This window comes from Physella acuta, unplaced genomic scaffold (genome assembly GCF_028476545.2).
Source record: "Physella acuta isolate Inbredline_101_S28 unplaced genomic scaffold, ASM2847654v3 ptg000177l, whole genome shotgun sequence".
Lineage (NCBI taxonomy): Eukaryota > Metazoa > Mollusca > Gastropoda > Physidae > Physella > Physella acuta.
Window position 1 is genome coordinate 73,270 of NW_026731696.1, and position 25,983 is coordinate 99,252.

Below are 25,983 nucleotides of genomic sequence, written 5' to 3' on the forward strand. Positions count from 1 at the left end.
AAACCTAAATTGTCACTTTTGTCTGTATATATGTCTGTCTACGTCTCCCTTGTTACGTCATGTTTCTGCCGTCTGTCTGTGTGTCTGTCTAACATTGCTCACCACACAACTACGAGTCCACCGCAACAGAGAATATCACAACTTAAAGCTGACCCAGGAATCACACCAGTGCTCGTAAGACTGACCGCCATCTCCTATCGTGTTCCCAGGTTTGTTTGCGATTTCAAACCGCAACGGTTTTAGCCGCCCCCGCCCCTCCCAAAAACAGCAAAAGTTCCCCCCCCCCTCCCTAATAGAGGTTTCTTTCGCCTCACATTTTTTCCCCTTCTGACACTTTATTGTTTCACCCTGGGAGCATTTCCGGTAAAATCACCGCACCAGTGGAGGGGGGAGGGGGGGGGGAGTCTATTTATATCTCCTGGCACTGGTCGAGGTTTAACAAACATTTAATCCCGCCAGCGGTTCTAAATCTGTTGTGGCAGGAATAGTGTTTAAGTTTAGGTTTAGGGTTGAAAGAGTGTCAAGATTAGGTTGTGGATAGGAAAAGTGTCAAGATTTGTATATCTAACGAGCCGACCCGCGGCGTATCATACGCCGCTATTTAGTTGTTTTATTTTCTACTTTTCAGTGATTCATAATTTGTGAATTCGACAGTACCAAAGCTGCCTCTGAAAATATTTGCTTTAAAACACTATCAGATGGTCGTTAAGGACGAGGAAGAGAGGGGACTGCGTGGTGCGCTTACAGCTTGTTTTCTAACGTCTCCAAGAAGAGAATTATATATATAGATTGACTCCACACGTATTAACTGGAGTTGAAATGTGTATTAACTTATCCTGGTGTGTTTAATTAACAACAAAATTAGTATAAGAAAATGATGTGGTGTGTTTATTACGATTTACGAAACACATTCTTTTAAAATTATTTGATGAATGCAACATTATGAGCATTTCTAAATTCAATACATCGCTATAGCATAGACTGAAAGAGATTTCTATTACTTTATTATTTATGACTTTCTATGACTTTATCTATCTGTGACTTACTACGAATTAATTACCTTTATTGACTTTTGAAGACTTAATGACTTTCTATAACTTCACTTTATGACTTTATCTATCAGTGACTTACTACGAATTAATTACTTTCATTGACTTTTGAAGACTTAATGACTTTATATAACTTCAGTTTATGACTTTCTAAGCCGTTATCTGACTTTTTATGAAGTAACGACTCGCTTTGACTATTTCAATATTTTTCTATAACTGCATCTGCAAATACTCCGTGCCTTGTAGACTTGCTATGACTTTATTCTTGATATTTAAAACTGTTTACTTGTGTGCTGTCCTCATGCCTTAATTTCTCAGGCCTGTCATCATCTTCCCCCCCCCCCTTCTCCATAGCCTGTGGGAGGCCGCCAAATTAAACACGGCATTGAATCCCACGTCAACAGGAAGATGCTTTGATGACGTGGCTATCAGCTCTGGCGGCTTGGGGCTGACCACACCAGCAATGTCAAGGCTGAGGTCATCACGTGCGCCGTTCACGGCCAGCAGCCAATGATTCAAATTACCAGTTAAATGTTAGCAGATTTTAAAAGTTTTTTTTAACAGATTTTAGTTTTGTTTTAAAAGCAACTATTTAAAAAGTGTAATTCATATTCAGATGAATAGTTTAAAATGTCAATAATTACATCGAATCTTGTTCGTTTTCTTTATGCATTTTAAAAGATTTTGAAGTCATGTGATCTTCCACATCATCACCCGATTTTTTTTGCGTTACCTTCCTTCATTCTCAACAACTTTAATGTCTGGATCAGTAGCCTTGGAAGACTTGTTTAAAAGAATTTTTTTTTTTTTTTTTTTTTTTTTTTTTTTTTTTTTTTTTGCTTTCTCGTATACGGAGTATAGAGGAAGTTTGTAATGGTGCAAAAAAAAATCGAAATCGTTTTATACCTCCGTGAGTCGGAAAAACTTAATTTTACAATCTTGTCTGTGTGTCTGTGAACACGATTCCCCTCCCCCCCCCCCCCCCCCCCCCCCGTGAAAGCAAGCTCCTCTTAGTTACCTCCCCTAAGTTTAAAATCGTTTCAAACTAAATTATCCCTAAACCCAGCGCTACGATTGTAAACATTAAGCGTGAACCACAGCTCACCAGACCTTGATCTCCAAGAAGAGAATTATATATATATATATATATATATATATATATATATAAATAGATAAAGTTTAGAGGAGATCACTCCCGCTTTATTAAAAATACTTTTATTTGTTTTTGAGGTACAAGACTGCTTCTATACGAGATGTTTATACACAACTATGAAATTTTTATAAGAAAAGTTCAAGAATCCAAAATTCTTATGGCTCTTCTTCTTCTTCTTTATTTTTAATTTTTAGTGTTGGAAGGGATCGAGCCTTATCTGCCAGATGGTTTGAACTCGAGACTTTTACGAATGTATCAACCATAAGCTTTTTTTTGCCGACTCGAACACAATTAAGGATACGTGTCAACTGGTTATGCGCCATTGAGGCCTTTGACTCCGATTTTCGTTTTTGGATTTACTTCCATAGCCTTTGTCCAACCAAGAACAAACTACAAGGCAGCAGTTGTTTAATTTTGGAGTTGTCTCTCCCCAGATAACGAGGGTTCGAACTCGAGACTTTTCGGTTTAGCAACCATGAGCTTTACCGACTCGACCACGCCGACCCCCTTCTCATGGCTGTTTTAATGTCGTATTCATGCGTGTGTATATGTGTTTGCTTGTGTATACATTTTTAATAACTATATATAATTATACCCTTTAATTAACTCTTCCCTTCCTCTCCTCGTATTTGCCTCATGGACTTGATAATGTATTTATACACCGCCTATGAAAAAAAGTAAAAAATGGCGATTTTTAAATTGAGTTGCCGCCCTTTGGGTCATGTCACCCCGTCCAATATGCCCCTGACCTATGACACCATATCTTCAAACCTCAATGAAATTACTCAAATTACCCAAGACATAAGAACTCTGACCTATTTCTTCCTTCCTGTTCCAAGCTGTTCACCTTTTAAGGTCAGAACTCATAATATTTATAACGTATGCTTAACATGGTTTCTCTATTTGCTCGATGGAACGAATTTACTCTTACAATCGAGCGCTTGAGCATCGTTTGCCTGAGTAAGGGGTAGGTAATCTTGTTTTACAGGAAATATAAATTTCTGAACTACTTTTCGCTAAAGATGCAGGGTTTCTTTCAGACATTTTATTCAGAGTTTCTTCCCGGCATCTTTTCGGGGAGAAAGTCTACCCCCCTCCCCCCCCCCCCCCCCGAACGAAATGGAATTTATATAGAAAATATATACTTATATCAGTGTCCGCCCCCCCCCCCGAAAATATCAAAGCCCCCCCCCCCTCACGGGGAAAAAAGTCTGGAAGAAACACTGATTTTATTTCGGGGTTGGGGGGATGGTCGCCAGTGCATATTTTCTAATAAGTGTACATATTTTCTCTATTTCGTCCTGAAAGATGGCAGGAAGAACACAATAGTAAGCCGCCTAGAGCGATCTTTTAGTTCTGGTATTCTACATCAGCCTGTCAGCTACACGTGGCCGCAGGTTCCAGAACTTGAGAACTGCTGACCAAGTTAGCAACTACATTGTTTTGTCGAGTGATGTCAGTGGTGTCGCTAAGAAAACACCGCCTTGAACACCAGAACATGCGAGTGAACCAACAGGTCCTTAGTGATACGTCATACATTTGGATGGTGTTAGAAGAATTTGTATTCGACTAATCTACACTCATAAGGAGTAGATTAAATAAAAAGTAGGCCTATCTAATATATATTACTTTTTCACTATCGTTTAAAGTTAGTTTAATTGTTTTGTTCATCACAACTTGATAACCACTGTTCCGGATCTTTTTAAAAATAAAAACATTTCTTAAAGTTAAATTTATTTTGATTGCGAATTTCAATAAAAGCCAAGTGAACGTGCCAACGAGTGATTAGTTTATCATATCGTGAGCTTTAAAAAGGCGCGGTGTGTGCAGGGGTGGGGGGCGCCTTTAATCCAGCACTGTTTGATGGGTATGTGCCCACCACTTGTTTTGGTCTTGCCTGTCGCTAAATGCCATTCCTATTGTCTGGTAGAAAACACTTAATGCCATTGATATTTTATCTCTAGCAGCAAAAACATAATGCCATTTTTGTGGTCTTCTGCATACGGGGGTTGGGCAAAAAGGTCCACCTATTTGAGGTCGATGGCTTCACCCCCCGTCCCCACCCCCGAAGAAAGTCTACCGCCCCCCCCCTCCCCGCACGAAATGGAATGTATATAGAAAACATACTTTTATCAGTGTCCGCTCCCCCCCCCCCCCCCCCCCGAGAAAAAAAGTTACCTAAATGGGCCCGCTAACCCGCTTATGACTTAATATGTTCTACGACGTTACTATGTAGTGACAAGAATACGAGATCTGTAAATTATGGTTTTGTTTGAATAAATAAACTAAGAAATCGATAGGCGTATTAAAACCAAAATTATATATATATCAAAATTATTGAACAATAATTAAAAAAGAAAAAGGCGAAAGTTAGTTGAAAAAAGACAGGCAGGGATTAACTTTAAGTCGTCGCTTCCGGATAACAGTCGCACTTTGTTTACATCATTCGGCGCAGCCGCAGACCACAGAAAAACTGCACGTTTGGCACCCAGGGTTAGATGATATCAATGACGCAGCTGATTGGCTGCTCACTTCCGGTTTATGCGCAGCGCCGGAGGGACAGATCACCTGCGCTTCATCTCACTTCAGTAAATACAATAACAAAAATGTCTCCTGGTTTACATGGATAATGGCGGCACAGTTCACCAAAAAACACAACTTTCGTATTACAACAATAAAATGTTGAAAGAACTAGAAAAACAATTACAAAGGGGAAGGGGGAATGCTAATACGTGTACTAACAATGTATAACAATTTCTAATGGCGTATGCAGGTTTTAAGGAAAAGCTACAGCCCCCCCCCCACCCCCATGGGCCGTTCCTTTCAGGTATCTCTTCGGGGTGGGGGGGGGGGGGGTGATAAAGTCGAGGCTACAAAATCAACACTTAGGCCTACATCGAAAAATATTTTATTTTTGCAACGTTACAGATACAAACATAGATGTTTTTGATTGGCTGGCTTTACACGGTGTGAGCTGTAATAAACAAATTGATTGGAGGATGTTCACAAGGCCACTAAAAAACAACCTTAGCACAATCAGCAACTGTAGTGTCAGCTAAATGCTAGAGTTAAATCATTTGTTTAAACCATCACACAGTTCAAATACTCACAGAGAAACCCAAGACCTAGCATGCCAGAAAGAACAATGGCGTAAGTATCACAGGTTAAATCACAACGGCCGCATGAATTCTTTTGCTACACAAAGTTTTATATTGTACACTTTCAGCTAACATGAGATGCACTTCTCGATTACATTCAAAATTGATAACAATAATATTTTTAAAAATAACACTAGAGTAGAAATGCAAATAAATGTATTCAACAAGGCATCAACAATCAAATGTTTACATGATCAAGGTATCATCACAATACTCAGTGGAACTTACATCAAATTTCTTTACTGTAATTTTCCCAATGGCTTACAATACAAAGAAATGAAAATATAAACTGAGTTTTGTGTGATATAAACTGCAGCTACATGAATGTGATATATGCCTATACTCAGCTGGATTCATGTCTTATACACAACAGCTAAATTCTTTCATAAACCCATGTATATGAGATTGACATCTGGTGTAACAGCCAACCAACACATACACATTGTAACATTTGCGTAGGCTGATTCAATTAAGTTCAACAAAAATAATTTTTCTTTTAATGTAACAGTCACAATTTTACTAGTCAGCAGCCTACAAAAAAAAAAAAAAAAAACATCAGCTAAACTACCTGAGGTATTAAATCACTGAGATTCTGCACAGCAAGCTTTAAGTCAAAACCTAACAACTGCCATTACGTAAATAAACAGTTCACACTTGTTGAAGGAATTTCCTGAGATTTTCATCAGGTGAATGATTTAATCAAAAACATAAATGTCCCACAAATCAATTAGTTTTTATAACTGAGGTAATCTTCATGCTCCACTTGAATTATTATTTCCCCCTAGATTTTATTCAGCACCTAAACTGCAAAAACACATAGCTTTTCTTGGATTTATTTAAAACCAATTCATTATTTATCTAAAATATTTGTAATTAAATGCTCTACAATCAAGGATAAATTTGAGAAACTTTATGCAAGAAAATAATTTTAATTCTGTTGATAAACAATTTTTTGTAAGTTTTCACTCATAGGAAAGAAAAGTATGTCCAAAATCATGGATTAGATTGGGGGTTTCAATCAGTATTAGAGAGTTAAGATGTAAATGTTTAGCCTGATACAAACACAGGTTTTAATGTTTACACAAATATTTCTTTTATAAATAACAAAATGTAATACACAATAAATTAATTCTTTGATATGTTTATCATATATATGGCATTGTATAAAAATACTAAACAGATATGAATCTTATAACAAATAACAAGTTTTATCACATGCCTAGAGTTGTTTCCCTTCTACATGAAGCTCATACACAATTAGATTAAGTCGTTCAGTCAGCTAGCTGGGTTAACTCCCTTCAGTCAGCTGGCAGGGTTAAGTCCCTTCAGTCAGCTAGCCGGGGATAACTCCCTTTAGTCATCAACCAGATACAGCTTAAAATGAGGATGTGCCAGTCAACTTCCTAACCTCCTCATACGACAACCAGAACACCAAGGACCACGGCGCCTAGAAGATTTAACAAGTAAACAACATCAAGTCAATCGCAACCATTTTTATTGTCTTTAAACTTGCTTTAAGAAAAATAAAGGTTTACCATTCTGGCCCAGATGGGTACAAGTCCCTTATACAAGGCCAAGAAACCTTCCTGCTTGACAGTTTTAATGAGACAGTCCACAGAACCTGAGTACAACAAACCCCTGGGAATATAAACAGAACATTTTATACAGGAGATGGGACATGGTGTGGGGGGGGGGGGAGACTAAACTTTTATACAGGAGGTGGGACACTGGGGGGGGGGGGAGACTAACATTTTATACAAGGCTATAATTCTTTTGGTTGGGTATGGACAGCTATTAAACAAGGATGACTTACTTGCCATCTTTAGTTGGCTGATTCATTATCCTTGTCTTCACAACATCTGCTGGTGTGCCCATCAGAGCTGCTACTAGACCTGAACAAGCACTGAGAATATATTTTACAATTTAGTCATTTCAATCTTCACTAGACCTGAACAAACACTGAGAATATATTTTACAATTTAGTCATTTCAATCTACACTAGACCTGAACAAGGATAGATAGGATAAACTATGTGAACAGGATGGCTATCTGTCTAGCACTACAACACTTGGTACCATTAAGGCAAGTCTGGTATATCATTAGTGAATCTAAGGCAAGTCTGATCTATAGCCAATGAAACTGACACTAAATTCTCACAAAACTCATTGAGTCTTTAACTTTACACATACAATTTCCCATAACTTTAATGACTTACTAAACTAGCATTTTTTTAATGAAAGTTTTACAATGTGTTGAGCCAATGAACAGTAAATAAAATGTGTTAATTACACAATAGAGCCACATAAAAAATTAATTAACTGTAAACAATAAAGCTTTTACCTTGCCATAGTGTGTGTCAGATGGTTGTCCTTCAGATTAGTTCTGGTCAGTATTGTATGCTTGGCTGTGTCATAGGTTGCTAAGTCTGGGAACAGTTTCAACTATTTATTCAAAAGCAGTTGGACATCAAGCAAAAGAGCAATATTACTTCAACAGTATATGTGCGTCAACACTAAAACTCAACTTGATCATAAGCAAATATAGTATTTAAATATATTTTTTTTAAACTTTTTAATGAAAATATCGAGGGCATTAAGACCTTGACTAATCTAGACTAGATAAAAATGACCTCCTAAATTGACCAAGGCAGCTCTTTGAACATTGGGTACCCAGCCACACCAAAGACCTCGTATGCCGCCTTCTGCTAAGATCATACGGAAGGCGTGTGCTGTATTTTTCACCCTATGAAAAAAGTCAATGTGTTCAGTTTTTGTTATGTTCATCTTTGAAGTTGTTTACTGATATTTTACATGTGGGTGAATTTTAGCTATGTTATTTCATATCACATGTTGGAATCATTATGTAAAATTATTAAACATTGAGGTATATTTAAGTTAAGCTTAAATATGAATATGCTTATTTAAATTCTGTGACATTTTATTTGCAAGTTTTATAACATCTGACAGGCAGATGTGAGATTATAGACTAAGTGAAATTTGCAAGTTTTGTAACATCTACAAGCAGATGTGAGATTATAGACTAATTGAAGTTTGTCAGAACAAAATGAACCTGGGAGGTTTTCCTTCCAACCGTCTTCTTCCTTCCATCTGCATCTGAACCTTTACAAGGTCTGCTGGGCTTGACAGGAACTGTCCGCCAGCACCAGCCAACAGACCAGACAGCGAAGCCTTCCTGTGGTCAGGTAATGTTGGGTGGTCAAGTGATGTTGGGTGGTCAAGTGATGTTGGGTGGTCAAGTGATGTTGGGTGGTCAAGTGATGTTGGGTGGTAAGAGTTTAGTAAAGTGATGTTGGGTGGTCAAGTGATGTTGGGTGGTCAAGTGATGTTGGGTGGTCAAGTGATGTTGGGTGGTCAAGTGATGTTGGGTGGTCAAGTGATGTTGGGTGGTCAAGTGATGTTGGGTGGTCAAGTGATGTTGGGTGGTCAAGTGATGTTGGGTGGTCAAGTGATGTTGGGTGGTCAAGTGATGTTGGGTGGTCAAGTGATGTTGGGTGGTCAAGTGATGTTGGGTGGTCAAGTGATGTTGGGTGGTCAAGTGATGTTGGGTGGTCAAGTGATGTTGGGTGGTCAAGTGATGTTGGGTGGTCAAGTGATGTTGGGTGGTCATGTAATGTTGGGTGGTCAAGTAATGTTGGGTGGTCAAGTAATGTTGGGTGGTCAAGTGATGTTGGGTGGTCAAGTGATGTTGGGTGGTCAAGTGATGTTGGGTGGTCAAGTGATGTTGGTTGGTCAAGTGATGTTGGGTGGTCAAGTGATGTTGGGTGGTCAAGTGATGTTGGGTGGTCAAGTGATGTTGGGTGGTCAAGTGATGTTGGGTGGTCAAGTGATGTTGGGCGGTCAAGTGATGTTGGGTGGTCAAGTGATGTTGGGTGGTCAAGTGATGTTGGGTGGTCAAGTGATGTTGGGTGGTCAAGTGATGTTGGGTGGTCAAGTAATGTTGGGTGGTCATGTAATGTTGGGTGGTCAAGTAATGTTGGGTGGTCATGTAATGTTGGGTGGTCAAGTGATGTTGGGTGGTCAAGTGATGTTGGGTGGTCAAGTAATGTTGGATGGTCAAGTGATTTTGGGTGGTCAAGTGATGTTGGGTGGACATGTAATGTTGGGTGGACATGTATTGTTGGGTGGTAAAGTAATGTTGGGTGGTCAAGTGATGTTGGGTGGTCAAGTGATGTTGGGTGGTCAAGTGATGTTGGGTGGTCAAGTAACATTTAATGGTGTAAGAAACCCTATTTAAGAATTCTCAGTTAGAGTAAGAAAGTTGCTGACTTTACCACACAGGAAAAGTTCCATCTTTACTCTTCTTAAAAACTCTCTCTCTCAGTACTTCATAGAAGCTCATACGACTACCAGAGTAAACTGGAAAGAATTTTTTTTAAATATTTTACAATAATCAATAGACAAACTAAACTTTTTATTTCAAGAGAAGATCACACTGCCTAATTACAATCAACCTAACACATAAAAATAAAAACTGTTACCTATGTATCTATCAATAAATACTGTTACCTATGTGTCTATCAATAAAAACTGTTACCTATGTGTCTATCAATAAAAACTGTTACCTATGTGTCTATAAAGAGCTGGTGTTACACCTTGCCAGAGTTTTCTCACACCCTCTTCTTTTGCTAGAAAAGAAATTTGGACATGCTTTTGATTCTATTTTAATAATTGTAATTTCTTTCTCAATTCCATCAGCTAAGCAATAAAAAATATCTCTCTCCGACAGAATTATGAGCTGATTAGGGTAGTCAACTTGGGTTGTTGGGTTTAAAACAGCACCATTATGTTCAAAGGAGTTATTTTAGGGTTAGAGTAAGCACAAAGAATATGTTTCATTTTAGTATTAATAATGATTTTAAAAATTAAAGTGAAGTAAATAGAGGCATAGCGATCCATTCCTGCGTCTGGGGCAAACTATCAATCATGCCCCCCCCCACATTTGTGTATATAGTTATTCAGATAGGTGAAAAACTGTTAAATCAGTCTGTAAAGCCAGGTAGCAGACTATTTTATTTAAACTCAAACTGTGTAATTCGGTAATGCTGTTCTGAATTAACTTTTACATCTTTGCCTACCCTGTTTGGAGCCCCCTAAGAGTCTGCGCCCCGGGGTTGCCACCCCACCCTCCGTCCCCTAGCTATGCCTCTGGAAGTAACATACCAAATTCGCTGTGTGTAGTTTTAGGCTTAATAAGAAAAAGCTGAAACTAAGTTTAATATGGACCTACCTATACCAACAGCTGTAGCAATCATGCCACGGTGCATATGTTTTGCTGCACTGCTCAACGAGTGAGTAGCTTCTCCTTGAATCTGCAATCGTGTCTTAGTTAAATCAAGAGGATATGTTACTGTTGATATAAAATAAAATGGTATTATTTGACTTAAGCATGACAGGGCCTATAACTCATTATTTTTTTCGTACTACAGGCCTACTATTGTATTCCTAAATATAGGGACTGCCCAGTAGTATTTTTGTATTGGGCAGTCCCTATAAGTAATGTAATACTTACTATCTAGATAAGCCCATAGATTAGAATGAGCTGGACTGCTAACCCGTAAGTCTCGAGTTCGAATCGGGGTTCAGTAGACTGTCCATGAGTCCACCCAACTCTGATGGGTACCTCACTTCCGTTCGCCGTTAGGGAAAGTAAAGGCGCCTGGGCATAGTGCTGACCACACTATCTCTTCATATGCCGAGATCACAGAAACAAGTGAACTACTTCACTTGCCCTATAGTCCTAATCAGGTTTAAAAGGGAACTTTTATAGATTAGAATGCATGGATACTCTAGTTAACTCAAGTAGGTCTACTTCTATTGCAATACTAAAAAATAGGGTAGTTTATAGTATTTTTTATTAGATCTAGATAGGAACTTACTAGAAGATTAATTTATAGTTAGTAGTAGGCCTAATAATAACTTAATAATAAGTAATGTATGTTATGATGTATGTTTCACTAGATAAATTGGTGCGCATGAAGGCTGGTGCGAAGCGATAATATTGAACGAGTGAAAGTGTGACGCAGTACGCAAGAAAGTGATGTTTTAGTGTGAGTTCATTGTTGCCGGGGAAGAAGTTGGAATTAGTCTTGTTCATGTTATGTTAGGGTTAGGTTGTCCCGTTTTAGTATAGTTTGTTCAAGCTGTCCGATATATATTGGATCAGGTAGTTCTACCCTCTTACTGCATAACTGTGGTACACATATAGAACCCAGTTATAACAATGTAGTATGTAGTATTAAGTATTAATAGTAGTGTAGTGAAGGCATAGCCGCATATTATTATATTATTAATATTATAAATAAGCCTTTTTGTTTTTCTTTTTGTAATTTTTTAGGCCTACCTCATACTCATATCATCATTTACATTTGTCATTTAGAATAATTTAGATTTTTTTAGTTAGAAATTTGAAATCTAGATTGTAATTTTACTAATTTATATATTATTATTAGCGTGTATTACGGCATCGTAATTTCTAAGGGCAACCATTTTGGAAATGGCGCTGACTTCCCTTTTCGCTTTTTGTCCCAGGCTTCCGCCACCGCCGCGCGTGAGTCTAAAAATAGACTAACGGCTTGTTCCAACCGGCATTTCGTTGACGCTCTCTGCCTTTCGGGTTTACTTGACATATTGGAAAATTTTTTGGCGGACGATATTTATTAATTTAGTTTTTCTTTCTTCGGAATATTGCTGTCAAAAATAGAGGTAATTTCATCATTTTTTTTCTATTTGAATTAGATTCCAGTTCTTTTTAAAATTTTGGTAGTTCGACAGAGTTTTGCAAATTTTCTTTAAATTAAGTCTGAAAACGGCTAATTTCCGGTAAAATCACGATATAGCGTCGGTTATTATTCCGGAACTGCACAGCAGTAAAAAAACAGTAAAACTATGGCGTAGTCTGTCGAGCCGTTCCGGAAACCACCGGAAATACTGTAAACCATCATTTATTTGCCGCCATATTATTTTTAATACATAATGTTGTAAAATGTGCGTGGATTGATTTTAGTTGCATTTTAAATACTGTTTTGCTAATTATTTTGTATTTCTAATTATTTTAAGTGTATGTGCTAATTATTGCTGCTACTAAACATTATTCTAGTTATTCTTACTACTTTTAACTTTAGTAAATCTAATCGTCTTATTTACTAACAGAACTAGAGTCTAGAGCTGGTTGTCGCAAATCTTCTGCAGATTTTTTGTTTCTTAAAAAAAGACATTAATTACTACACTCGACTTTATTAATAATATTTAGATTTACTAATTGTTGCTAATTTTTTGTCAGTTAAACATTAAATTAAGTTAAAACATTAATTTAATGCACTTGACTTTATTTTTCTTTCAACAGTCAAATAAACTATGGTTTACAGTAACGAATGTTACCGAAACTCAACGAACATTACCCAATAATTTCCGACGCTATATCGTGATTTTACCTAATTTCCCACCAACAAGTCGTTTAAATGTACCTGCAAAGTCTGAATCGATAGCTTTGTAGCCGCCATTATTTTAAAAAGATTTCAAAAATATTGTATATGTAATAAGTTTTTTAAAAATAGCATTATTAAAAAAAAACTATTTTACGAAAAAAAGTAATAAGGTTTAATAGTGTCATTAGGTAGATTTAGATCTAGCTAGACTAGACCTAGAATTTCTAGATCTAGATTATCATCTAGACTCTAGTCTAGATCTAGATTTAGAGATCTAGAAATCTAAATCCAGATCTAGATCTAGAGATTCTATCATTCTAATCTAGATCTAGAATCTAGTCTAGATTCTTAGAATTAGATTCTAGATTAGATCCAGATGATCGTCAAGCTAGACTCTAGACTAGATCACTAGGAGAGGCTAGATCACTATCACTAGATCAATTTATGAAACCTAGAATCTCTAGATTTAATAAATAGATCTAGATTCTAGATCTAGATTCTAGATGATGTAGATTCTTTATTCTATACATATTCTATAGTACAATTAAGTATAAGCCTAATCTAAATTATTTTAGAAGATCTAGATCTCTGTTAAAAAATTAATCTAATTTTCTAGATATAGACTCTAGATTCTAGAATCTCTAATCTACTTTTTTTTTTTTCAGTCTGTGGTCTTGCAGCGCTTTGATAGAAATCTGAGTGAGAAATCATTCAGCCATCGGAATCACGGTTAGTCTTTCTGATAAGTGACAGTACTTTAAGTGATCATAATTATTTACCTAATTATTAATTATAGACTACTTTTAATTATAGATCTACCTATTTAGTGTTAAGTAATTAAATCTAGATCTAGTTCTAACTTACCTCTACTCTAAACTCTAAACAATAGTAACTTTTTACTAGACTCACAATTTTAAAAACAAATGGTTTTTTTTGTGTGTGAAATAAACCTAGTAGGCCTAGTCTATTTATTTTAAAATAAACCTTATGCTTAGATATCTATATCTAAATTTTCCAAATGCATTTTCAGAAGTTCGAATGAGGAGATGGAGATGGCTGGGCCATGTCCTACGCATGAGCAAAAGATGACTCCCCCAACATGGCACTGGAAAACGAAAGAGGGGAAGACCACTGGGAACATGGAGGAGAGAGATGGAAGAAGAAGTGCAAGCTGCTGGCAAGACTTGGCATGAACACAAGTGGCTCGCCCAGGACAGAGTGGAATGGCAGGGATTTGTTGCTGCCCTATAGTCCACAGGGAGTGATGAGGATTAAGTAAGTAATTTGTAATAGACTACTAATGTAACAGACTTTTTTCTAACACTAATTGTTTATTTTAGTATACTAAGTCATGACTTGATTCATCAACTTACAGCTATAAAATACAGTTGCACAGAACTTCCTTTATAATTCATATTTTTCTACAATAAGTAAACTAAGAAAAGATACTAAATCATTGCAGAGAAAGCAGACACAGATCCAGTGTTGGAAGAGGAAGTATTTTACATAAAAGAAAAAAAAAACAGATGTCAAAGCAGGTATTGGCTGGTGCAGAAACAGCATGAAAGGGTAAGTTATTGATGATTTCAAACATAAAATATGCTAAATTGCAGGTTAGGTTTCAAAGAACAACTGGACATCTTCAGCAAGAGAATTGAGAACCAAGATTGATAGTGTTAAATGGGAGATGGATTTGCTGACAATGACAGAGTATTGAAGGAGATAGATGATGCTTTAAGAGGAGAAAGGGTCAAGATCTCAGTAAAGAATGACATTGTTCATGCAGAGAATCTCAAACTGATTGAGGAGTTTGACAGGGTCATCGACACAAACCAGTTACAGCACAAAATAGACACAGACATTCAATCTCGAATAAAGCAGATGAAGAAAAAGTTGGAAGCTATGGAACGCAGAGATACTGAAAATTCCATCTATGATGTGTTGTCTGGATCGAATGTCTCAGTAAACCATCCCCTATTTTGTGGTGTTGACAGAAGCGGAAACCCTCTTTGTCAAGAATAGTGGGTGGTAAAGACCTGGTTGGTGTCCAGCTGACTGACAAGTGGGAGCTAGATGATCAGAAAGTGCATCGCTATTATGTGAGGATTATTAACAGAGTACTAGTACTAGCTAAAAAGAACAAGTCTGTTGTCTACACTGTATGCTACTGGGCACCGGATGAGGATGAAGCTGAGGACTTTTGCCTACCTGCTGAATCACTAATAGCTGACTAGATTAGTAGTATCTCTGCTTTACATCCTAATCTGCTGTTAATCCTTGGACAGCATGATTATTAAAAATTTGAGCTTTAAAAAATAATTAATGTTTCATTTTAAATTTGCTTTGTTCCTTTGTTATATATTTTTATGTTTACAGTTACATGCAATGATTGCAATATTTATATCTTTACAATATGTATATAATTTCTATTTTTTCAAAAGTGCACTAAATTTTTTGTTAAAAAATAAAGGTTGGTATGTAATGAGATGGTATTATGTTTTTAATCTTTTTTTTTTTATATTTTACTTATGGTATTCTAATTTGATACACAGTATAGTGTAAACAAATCAAATAACTTTTTTTTTCTTTGCAGATTTTTGTATCTTTCCTGGACTGATGACTTTCATTCAACCTGATCATTTTTTAATTTGCATCAACTAAAACATGTTATATAAATCACTTTGTTGTACTCACACCTTAAACTTAAACCCATTATTACTTTGTTCTTTTCATTGATAATTGAAATTTATATGATTGCATCTAAATCTAATAAATAAATATTTTTTGGAAAGCAAACCATTTTGGTTCTTTTTATTTTTATCTTTTGTTTTAATTTGAAACCAGGTCTTGTATAAGAAATTATACTGGTGGATCTGTCAGAGCAACACCATGTTTGCACTTACCACATGAATACTATACATGTCTAGAAAAAAACAACTTGCAATGAGTAAGCCTTCATATACATGTTCTGATAAAATAAGCTTATGCTGAAGTTTTTTCTCTAGACTTGCGCAATTCACAGTGCAACAACAGTAATTGGAAGTAAGCAGTCAATAAATAAATATATATATATTTTTATTAGACACCAAATTACATATTAAATATTTAGAATGAATAAATAATCATAGTGAGAGATAATGGTTCCATTAATTAGTATCACTAGCTTAACTGATGAATTTTTATAACTTACTATAATGTGTTCAAGCAAGGTTAATAATATTGATAATCTATAGGCCTAACTATAAGAAGCAGCTGAATACCTTTGTAGAGGGCCTATATAAACTATATTATAACATTTTCACTATTTTAGACAATGGTATTGGTATGAAATTGTTGGTCATGTAGGGCCTTACACAAATGTTAAAATCTAATAATAAAAAAAAAAATATTTTGCTACTACTACATGGTGGTAATTCAAGTTTTCAGTAGGCCTATGCCTAATAATTTATTCAAATATTAATAGGCCTAGCTGTGTATAGTAAATATAATTTTGATAAGTCTAACTCATAATAAAATACTACATTAACAATTTATAGTAAAATGACGAAAAGTCCGAAAATATAATTTGACGCGTATGACGTCATCAAGTTGTGTACTACCAATATCGGAGACACTTTTTTTTTTAATGTAAGAGGAAAAATAATGGTGGCAGGTTAATCCAAATTTTTTATAAACACAAAAATTTTAAAATCGAAATAGGCTAAATAAACTTTTGCTAGACACACACAGAGTATAAAAAGTAGTTTCAGTAAAAAATTACGCGTCGATCGGTATCTTTTCCTCCCGAAAATAACGAATTTTTCAATTTTCGAAATACACGCTATTATTATATAATTAATCATTACTATTACTTTTGTACTTTACACAAATAAAATCAAATACCAGATTCTGCTATTACAGCTGAAGTGGCAGACAAAGCATACTTAAAAACAAAAGATTCGTGACTGATTGTTGATGGTATAGTTTTAGACATTTCTATAACGTAGGCCCTGATCGTGATCTACGTTCACTGACTTTCGTTTTAGCAGACATGCGTAAACGACAGTCAGCTGTGCAGTGTTTATCATAGAGGGCTAACGGTGTAAAGCTTAACAAATATCCAGTAATTTATTGACATATTTTAATATTCGACGAAAAACAATTTTATTATATGCATTGCGATTCGACGTTAACTCAAATTATTAAAATAATTGTTAAAATAGTACATTTTTCGCTCATTATTCATTAATAGTGTAAAATTCCTAAACACCCAATAAGTCACCATCCACCTGGACATATATATTACATAATCACTAAATGCCGCCTCTCCAAAATCCATAGTGTGCGTAACGTTATTTATTAAACAATTTATTTTTTAAAAAAACAATATATCGTAAAGCATTCAGTTCACACGAATGGAACCTAACCTAGTACTGAAACGCTAAACTTATTTTCCGAAATAATACAGGTGCATTAGTATTTAGGGGGTCATCCATAAATGACGTCACGCTTTTTTGCCGATTTTGACGTCCCCCTCCCCTCCGTCACACATCGCCAGCCTACAACCCCCTCCAAAATTGCAGTTGAATTTTTCTTAAAGCATTGATATTTTCCCAAAATCTTGTGTGAACTCTGTCATCATAAAGTATTTTAATCAATTCCTATTACAGTTTATTTATTAATTTTTTTTAATAAAGTTCCCTTCCAAGCCTGACGGTCTGTAGGGCACTTGTTTCTGTGGCCTCGGCATATAAAGAGATAGTGTGGTCAGCAGTGGCGTAGCGAGGTCGGGTGTTACCCGGTGCGGCACTTGATGGTGTCACCCCCCCCCCCCCCCCAGAGGCGTAGCCACCCTTCCCGGGGACAAACTTTCAATTTTCGATTTGCACCCCCCCCCCTCAAACTTTCGATTTGCACCTCCCCCTCAAATTGTTCTCTATATATTTTGCTATTTTTTGCCTTGGTGTCACCCCCTTAAATGGTGTCACCCGGTGCGGTCCGCCCCCCCCCCCCCCGCCCCCCTCGTTACGCATCTGGTGGTCAGCACTATGCCCAGCCGCTTTTACTTTCTCTAACGTGAGTTTGGTACCCATCACAGACCAGTTGGGTGGACTCAGGGACGGTCTAGTGAACCCGGATTCGAACTCGAGACTTACGGGTTAGCAGTCCAGCTCTATAACACACAATTTATTAAGTTTTCTAAAACTTGAAATAAGGGCTAAAATTCATTTTCTAACATTGCTTTTTTATAATGCAAAAGCGTGACGTCACACCATCTGAACTCCCCCCTCCCCCTCATCACACACCGTCACAAAATTACGGACCCCCTACGAGTGTGACGTCATTTATGTACGATCCCTTATGTAGCCTAAACTATAAATTTGGAATTTGATTTTTTTAAGTGCTTGTATAATAGAGTGAGTGCAATAATTGTTATTTGAAAGTAGATCTAGATCTACTTGAGGATAAGCCTACATTTTTTTGAAAGGGTGATATGCAGATGAAGCTAAACTTTTTTTTTCTTCTACGACATATAATTATTATTTGAGTCATGAGCACGATCGGGTTAACGATGATAAGGAAAATCGCTTATTTCATTATTTCCCTTGACACTTTTACAAGTACCGTCAACAATTAATTTAGGTTAATGAGAAACGTTATAATAAACAATGTAGGTTTATTTATTCCGTGCAAAATGTGGACGCTATATGCTACGTATACACCGCTTAATATTATTGCGCAGAATTTATTTTTATCTTTGTTTTAACTACACATTCACATATTCTATGTTTTACTGCTACTCGTTAAGTAAGTATAGTTTACAGCCATTATTTTTAATCCTTCATTATTATTATATTACTAATCATAATTATAAACTCCGTTAAGAAAGAATCTTTTTATCAATTTGTAATTAACAGAGACTTTGTACAAGCGCATTCATTTTATTCTTATACACACGATACAGGTGGCAGTAGCATACTCTGCATACCGACAAAAAATGGAGGCCGTGGCGCTATGGGATTTTGAGGCTACCCAGCCAGATGAAATGAGTTTTAAAAAGAACAGTAAGCTTTGCGTAAGTGAAATCAGTGTTTATTTCATGTTGTTTAAAAGTTGTTTGTTGAAATTTATAACATAAGTGAGAATCTTTTAGAATCTCGTCAGCTTATACAAAAGCTATTTTTCCCCTTGGAAGTGACACTGACTGACATTTACCAAAGCATAAATTCCAAATTAAAAATAGATCATTCAACGAACTTCCTGGTTGCTCAACTTGGGTACTCTAAAGATTAAGAATAATTCATCTAGTCCAAAGACTGTACATATGGAATTACCACTATAAGAAGTTATATATATATAGACTATTACAAGGCATAAAGATTAAAATTTATTTCATTTTGAAAAGTTATTAAATAATTTTATTTAGGCCTAGAATTTCATTTAGGCCTAGCTAGGCTAATTAGAAAAGGCCTATCACTCTAACTAAACTAAACTATTCCCTGACCTTGCCTTACTTTATGGACATCAATGAATGAGTTGACCATGATTCCATAACCCATTACATTATCATTATTGACATGGATACAAATCATGTTTTTTTTTTCAAGACTGCCATCAAAGCTGAGGTATAGGCTTAGGGCTTAGGCCTCAACAAATTTTAAAAAACTGAAGCTTAAAAATAATTCAGAAATTTTAGGCCTAGGCCTATATTTTTAGAATCAATGATATAAAAGTTTCAAATTTAGAGAAGTTGATAATTACCGATTTGAGTAGTTCCTATTTATTTTCATCAATCCTAAGTTAGAACCTGACATTTAATTTTGTAAAACATTGATTGGGTTTACAGGAACTCAGTGATAGATATGCTGAAAACTCCCACTTCATAGAAAATTGGCCTAACATAAATTGAACTGAATGATTGAAAACATTATAATTAGGCCTAAATAAAAAAACAAACACTATGTTTTTAAAGATTGGATCCTAAATATTTAAACATAAATTCTGTAGACAGATGTAGCTTCATCTCTACCTACTACATTTGGCTTACTAATATTTGGCCAGTTATTTAATTTTTTCTGTTTCTAAATTAAGTGATAGTGTTGAATTAATTTTTTTGTGATGTCTTACTGAAGAACAATGAAATTGAGTTATCGGAATGTGTAAATCAAAGTTTGGTACCCAGGCTCACATGAATATTAATTATATCAGATGAGCAAAGTACTGGAGAGGAAGTAAAGTTCTCATTAAAATAATATGAACTTTGATCTAGATTCTATCAAAATGAGTGGGATAAATGCTAGATTCTACATCCTGTTGTGGTTTGAGTTTATGGCATGAGTGTGCCCATTTAAGTGAGACATGAATGATCGTATGATGTGCACCTCTAGTTACTTCAATTTTAGCTAGGCCAAAGTATAAATACAGTAACAATTAAATTTATGGTCATATATGCAACTTTAACAGGAATATGTTGTGGAATTAGATAGGATTGGGGATAATTGTACTGGCTGCTTTGTTCTAGAAAAGTCTTTTAAAAAATAAATGTTTTTGATGACTCTGATGACTTTACAGTAGCCTGTATTTTGTAGCTGAGTGTCATAAACTTAAAATTGAAATTATTGTTCCTTGATAAACTTTAAACTATTGTTCCTTAACTATTTAAAGTTAAATACTAAATGTTATTTCTGTACAGTTAATTCAAAAGTTTATTATTTCCTCTCCTTAAAAAAATTAGTTAGTTAATATATCATGCTGCAAATCTATTTATTTATATGGGGAGCAATGTAGGTAATATTTATTTTAAAATCCCACATGTTATGTTTAGAAATATGCTTAACTGCTTAAAATGGTTAAAGTAGCTGCAATTCATGATGTTTGTTGAATGAATGATAACTACATTTTTTTATAATTCATGAAATCACTTATAAAATGTATCTTCACGTGTGATTGAATGCATTTGTTTATCTGAAACATTGTTTCATGTTACCATACAGATAATGAATAAAGAAGATGGTGGTTGGTACAGGGCTGTTATGGGAGCACATTCTGGATTTATTCCAGCATCATATATCAAACTAGAACCACATGAGTAAGCTATTTTCTTTTTGGAAGTTATTGTTAACATCAGCATTTTCATTTGTCTGATGACTATTTATTGCTCATTTGGAACCAATAGAATTGTTAAGGAAATTGTGAAAATGTTTTTTTGTGACTTGTACATGTTTTAAGTCCATTTTTTTTTTTAGGAATTTGTGTTCAATAAATGTATTATATTTCTTACAATTTTGCAGATGGTATAGAGAACCAATGTCCAGATTAGAAGCAGAAAAATTTATTCTACAAAAATCACCTATGGGATCATTTTTACATAATGATGGTGCTTTCATTATAAGAAAGAGTGAGTCAGACAAAAATGGGTTTGCCCTTTCAGTAAAGTAAGTTATTTTTTGTTCAACATTAATGTGTTATTTTCTTCCCCCGATCATTGAGCTATTTGTTTAGCAACCACTCTAGTTAAAATGCTCATGCAATGTATTAGATTAATTGATGAATAATGTCTATTGCAAGTTTATTTACTGCTTAAAAAAATTGTGAGATTTTTTTTTTAAAGTATCATTTCAAATATTCTGAAGTTTTGATAAACGTGTATTACAAGTATTTTTTACAGTTATTTAACTGCAGTTACTTGTGAGTTGTGTGGTTTTTTTTTTTTAAATTGTTGTTTTTTATTTTTTTACATAGACATGAAGACACAGTCCAGCATTTCAAAATTTTAACAGATTCTAACAATAAGTTTTATATATGGCCGAATTCTGTATTCTTGTCAATAAACCAGTTAGTTGAGAAATACCGTTCAGAGAATGTTTCAGGGGATCCAAGAAAAATAATTTATCTGAGGGATATCAGGCAGGAGGTATGGATTTTATCTCACTTGCTTATTCTCTTACTAAGTTAAGCATTAAATAACATACAAGTTAATGATTGCTACTGTTTTAAAAAATTAAAATTGCATTATGATTTCTTGAACAGCTGTACGAGGCATTGTACGACTTTTCACCAACCAACAGTGAAGAATTGGAGCTGAGGAAAGGAGATGTTATTAAGCTTTTAACAAAGAGTGATCCCAATTGGTGGGAGGGTGAAGTACGAGGCAAAACAGGGTTTTTCCCCAAAAATTATGTTAGAGAATGCAAATAAGTTTATTAGATGACTTTGTTGCTATTGTATAATTGCTGTACAGAACTGTCAACTTGATTAATTTTCTGATACACCCTGGACTCAAAATATAAGCACACACTTGTTTCACTGGTAAAGATTGAAAAGAACTAAAGATCTTAGTAAATCGCTTCATTAAATTCCTGCCTACTTAATTGTCATTGTATTTCATAATTATTTATAGTTTGTGAGAATTGAGTTTTAAGGTTGAAAGAGTAAATTAATCAAAATGCATATTTATGTTTGATTTTTCTGTTCCCATTTTTAAAGGCTAGTGTAAGTTAATTGTTTTGAGTAGCTATCCTTTATTTTTTTGTCTTATAACTTTTTGAAATACACATTTTGTTCTTGTTCACAACATGCTCCTCTCTTTTATCCCTCTTGCAGTATGTATATTGAAATTGCAATATAACAAAAATGTTTAGGCATTTTATAACAGTACAAACTGTGTGGTCATCTAAAAAGTATTATGTTTGCTCAACAATAGTACATTCACAAGCTCTTAACACAAAAAATTTGCCTTTTTGTTTGTCTATATTTATGTTGTAGAATAGCAAAAGGTAAAAAGGTACTTGCATTTCACTGTCTCAAAGTTTACCATAGCTCTTCGCCAACATTGGGGGGAGGGGGGGCTTTCACATTTGTAAATTCTTCATTAGTAAAAGATCCATTGGTCATAGATTACTTCTTGGGCTCTTACTTTTCTGTTTGATTCAGGACTCTCCCCTCCTGTGTTCTAAAAATCTCTTCTCAGTTTTTTATTGAACCAAGGATAAAATGTTCATAATATACCCACTGATCATAAAAACCACATTATTAGGTAATGTGTATGTCATTGCATAAATATTGTGCTATGTGAATTAGCCATAAGACATAGTCATGTATAATATAATTGTGTGGTTGGGGTAGGTTTCTTCTGATGATCTTTGCAGTTAGTCAGGTGTTGTTTACATCTGTTTGACCATGGCTGATGTTCTGCGGGTCCCTGAGGTATCACATGCAAGTGTTGATGTATACTTTGTGTGAACTTTTCTATAACATGATACTCTCAACTGACACTTGTTACACAAAATAACATAAGCATAATTGCTTGTTACTGTTACATGATGGATTGACATAAATACATTGTTTTTGTGAATCTAAGCTGTACAATGGCTACTGGGCTGTACAATACTTGCTACAGATGTACTTCAATTCTATTTGATGTTACACTCAGACTTGCCCTTAGAGAATGTCCTAATCTTGCTTTGAGAATATAAAGAGCTATAATTTATTAGTCTTTGCTATGTTAGACATCAACTTTTGATCTATCAGTAGTTTTTATAATTAATTTTTATGTTTAATTTTTAATAATTAGCCATTTTTTGAAGACTTATTTATAACAATTGAAGATAGTGTAGTCTACACATTCAGTAGAGCTGCTTAAAATAATTTTGTTCTAATGTATTTGTTCAGTTAGGTTAGTTCTGAATTAGATTCTGAAAAGATTATCTTCCCAAAGATTGAAAGATTTAAAATTACTTTTTGGATGTTGTTTGTCATCAGTGACATTATGTGCCTTATGTAATTAGAAATGAAATACTCCTTGATTATCTTACTATAAAATCAAAACTTTCAATTTTCCAAATGAATCAAGTCTCATTAGAGCATTAAATTCTAGTAGCAAAGATCCTAGGTCATATAGACTTGTTGCAGTTGACAGTAAAGCCCTGTTGAATCTGTCATTGTTAGTGTTGATAATGGACCAAAATAATTGTCTTTATTTTCCTACAACTTCTGCATTCCTGTGGCAGATGTTGGCTGTTATCGTGATAAATATTAATGACGTGCCCCCACCCCCTGTGATCCCGCTACTGGGTTTTGTACAGTTTTCTACAGGTCATCCATTGTTTATCTATATACATCAATATATTTGATACATGTAAATATAGATGTTAAAATAATATTGCTGATTTATGTGAGAATGTTCTTTGGAAGTGAACAATAATTTCTTATTCCAAGGCATTTTTCTTGTTAAATCATATATTTGCTGTTATTTTTTTTTATGGATACTTATTTGTTAAACAAATTTTTAGTACATATTTTCCCCAATTATTTATTTTATGAGAATTTTTCTAGTAGGCTACAATTCTACTTGCGTACAATTTGTCCAGGGATATTTCTACTTTTAGTGCTAGTTCAGTATACTCCAGTCACTTCCTCTATCCACAATATTTCTTTTGTCTGTACAGTTTTTTAGGCTCAAGTTATCGAGTTTATTTTAAAAAATGTATGCCACTGATGCTTTAAACAAACATATCCATTCTGTGTACATCATTTTGTCTTCTCTACCCATGTGCTGTGTCTGTATTGGATGAATAAAACTTTTTTCTGTTCTCATTGGCTTTGCTTTTAGACATTTGTTAGGGTTTTCAAAATTATTTATTATGAACACTGACACATGTTTATTGGGGCTGAAAGATGTGTTATCACTTTGTAGATATAGCGCCAGTCTGCTTTCAGGGTAACCTAATTTTTTTAATCAACAATGTAGGTATTGATAGAACTAAACCGAGTATACAAAACCCATTTTAATACATTTTTATTTTAAAATCAGTTACAATTAGGTATTGTAGTTTTAAAAAAATAGCTTGACAAATTCTAGGCATGATTCACTGCTAGAAGGTGAATCCTGTTGTATGGTTAGTTGTGCTGTGCTAAATATTATATCAAGAGGTTTTTTTATAGATCCTATTTACAAGCCTTTTTAAATTGCAACACATTTTTAAACAGGGCTGCCTGCCCTAAAAACACTTTTTTTTTAAATAATGTATTTCACTTTATGTTGCAAGTTAACTTATCAAATTTATCTGGATATTAATATTCTGAATAAATGCAAATTTCATGAGGTCAGATTGAGTTCAAACACACACACTATAAGACTACTAGCATTTCCTACCTGATGTGGAAAGAAAGTACCAGATAACAATTTTTATCTAGCTCAGGGGTCTCCAAACTACGGCCCGCGGGCCGTATGTGGCCCGCGAGGTCCTCTCATCCGGCCCGCGGAGATCTTTTTGTCCATTGAAAAACGTTTGTTGGTGACGGCTGAGGAACTTTGCCCAGAAAAATCAAAGACATGCCTGGAAGAAACTGGCCCCCAAACTGAAAATTGATAGTTAATGCGGCCCTCAGACTGAAAAGTTTGGAGACCCCTGATCTAGCTGAATGTAAACACCATCATTCTGGTGTCTGTCAAGATCATAAAGTTATGCAGAAAATCTGACAAGTAGGCAGCCCTGTTTCATCATTTTGGTGCAGCTACTTTTAATTTTTTTAACGTTATTGCAAATATGTTAAAAATCACAGTTTGTTGATTTAGCAAACAACTGCCTGTTTTAATAATTTCAGGTTCAAACGTATGTATTGTGTAAGTGTCATTTGTAAACATTTTAAAATTGTCAACTTGCATTTTATGGTAAATCTTGATTTAAATCTATACACATTTTGAAAGATCAACATTTGTAAGTTTCTTAAGTTAGGGCACATTTCTTATCTGTCATGACTTAGCTGTAAAATTGTTGACATTCTTAATTAAAGTCATTCTAACCCCTGGTTCCGTTTTTATTTGTCAGGCATTCAGAACTTCAAAAAAAAAGTTAGAAAGTAGGTGTAATATTAATATTAAAGCCAACCGGTGAAGTTAATTGGCTGAATGAGAATGTCAGAAAATGGTATGAAAAAAGGTGAACCACTAGCATTGTGACCTAAAGCTAGTCAAGTTAAATATTTGATACAGCACACACCCAATGACTTGCTTCTATATCATGTCAGTGCCCTGAAGCATGAGCCCTAATACATCTACCACTATTGCTATCATAATTAAACAAGTATTACAACTTAACAAGCTTAATTCCTGAGTAGAGCTAGACATCATGGGTGTCCTACATCTACCACTATTGGTGTCTAACTTGAACAAGTGTTACAGCTGTACAGAAAATAGTA

General features: G+C 35.0%; 2 protein-coding genes across 4 annotated transcripts; one reads left to right on the plus strand and one right to left on the minus strand.

The window, feature by feature from the left end:
• Positions 1-6,639: 6,639 nt before the first annotated feature.
• Positions 6,640-16,854, minus strand: LOC131936394 (mitochondrial uncoupling protein 4). Of its 3 annotated transcripts, none has more exons than XM_059293358.1 (10): positions 16,728-16,854; positions 10,608-10,727; positions 9,943-10,005; positions 9,652-9,736; positions 8,430-8,552; positions 7,990-8,102; positions 7,701-7,785; positions 7,174-7,263; positions 6,896-6,998; positions 6,640-6,807 (listed from the first exon to the last, which is right to left on the minus strand). In XM_059293358.1, the coding sequence occupies exons 2-10, from the start codon at positions 10,642-10,644 to the stop codon at positions 6,736-6,738; spliced, it is 771 nt and encodes a 256-aa protein (XP_059149341.1). In that variant the 5' UTR covers positions 10,645-10,727; positions 16,728-16,854; the 3' UTR covers positions 6,640-6,735. The 3 variants fall into 3 exon arrangements, with proteins under 3 accessions (XP_059149341.1, XP_059149342.1, XP_059149340.1); XM_059293359.1 differs by having other exon boundaries at positions 10,608-10,689; positions 16,687-16,852; XM_059293357.1 differs by having other exon boundaries at positions 6,641-6,807; positions 16,687-16,854.
• A 1,621-nt stretch (positions 16,855-18,475) lies between these two features.
• Positions 18,476-24,376, plus strand: LOC131936385 (growth factor receptor-bound protein 2). Its single transcript, XM_059293339.1, has 6 exons — positions 18,476-18,591; positions 18,749-18,859; positions 20,778-20,872; positions 21,075-21,218; positions 21,526-21,697; positions 21,814-24,376. The coding sequence occupies exons 2-6, from the start codon at positions 18,782-18,784 to the stop codon at positions 21,979-21,981; spliced, it is 657 nt and encodes a 218-aa protein (XP_059149322.1). The 5' UTR covers positions 18,476-18,591; positions 18,749-18,781; the 3' UTR covers positions 21,982-24,376.
• Positions 24,377-25,983: the final 1,607 nt, after the last annotated feature.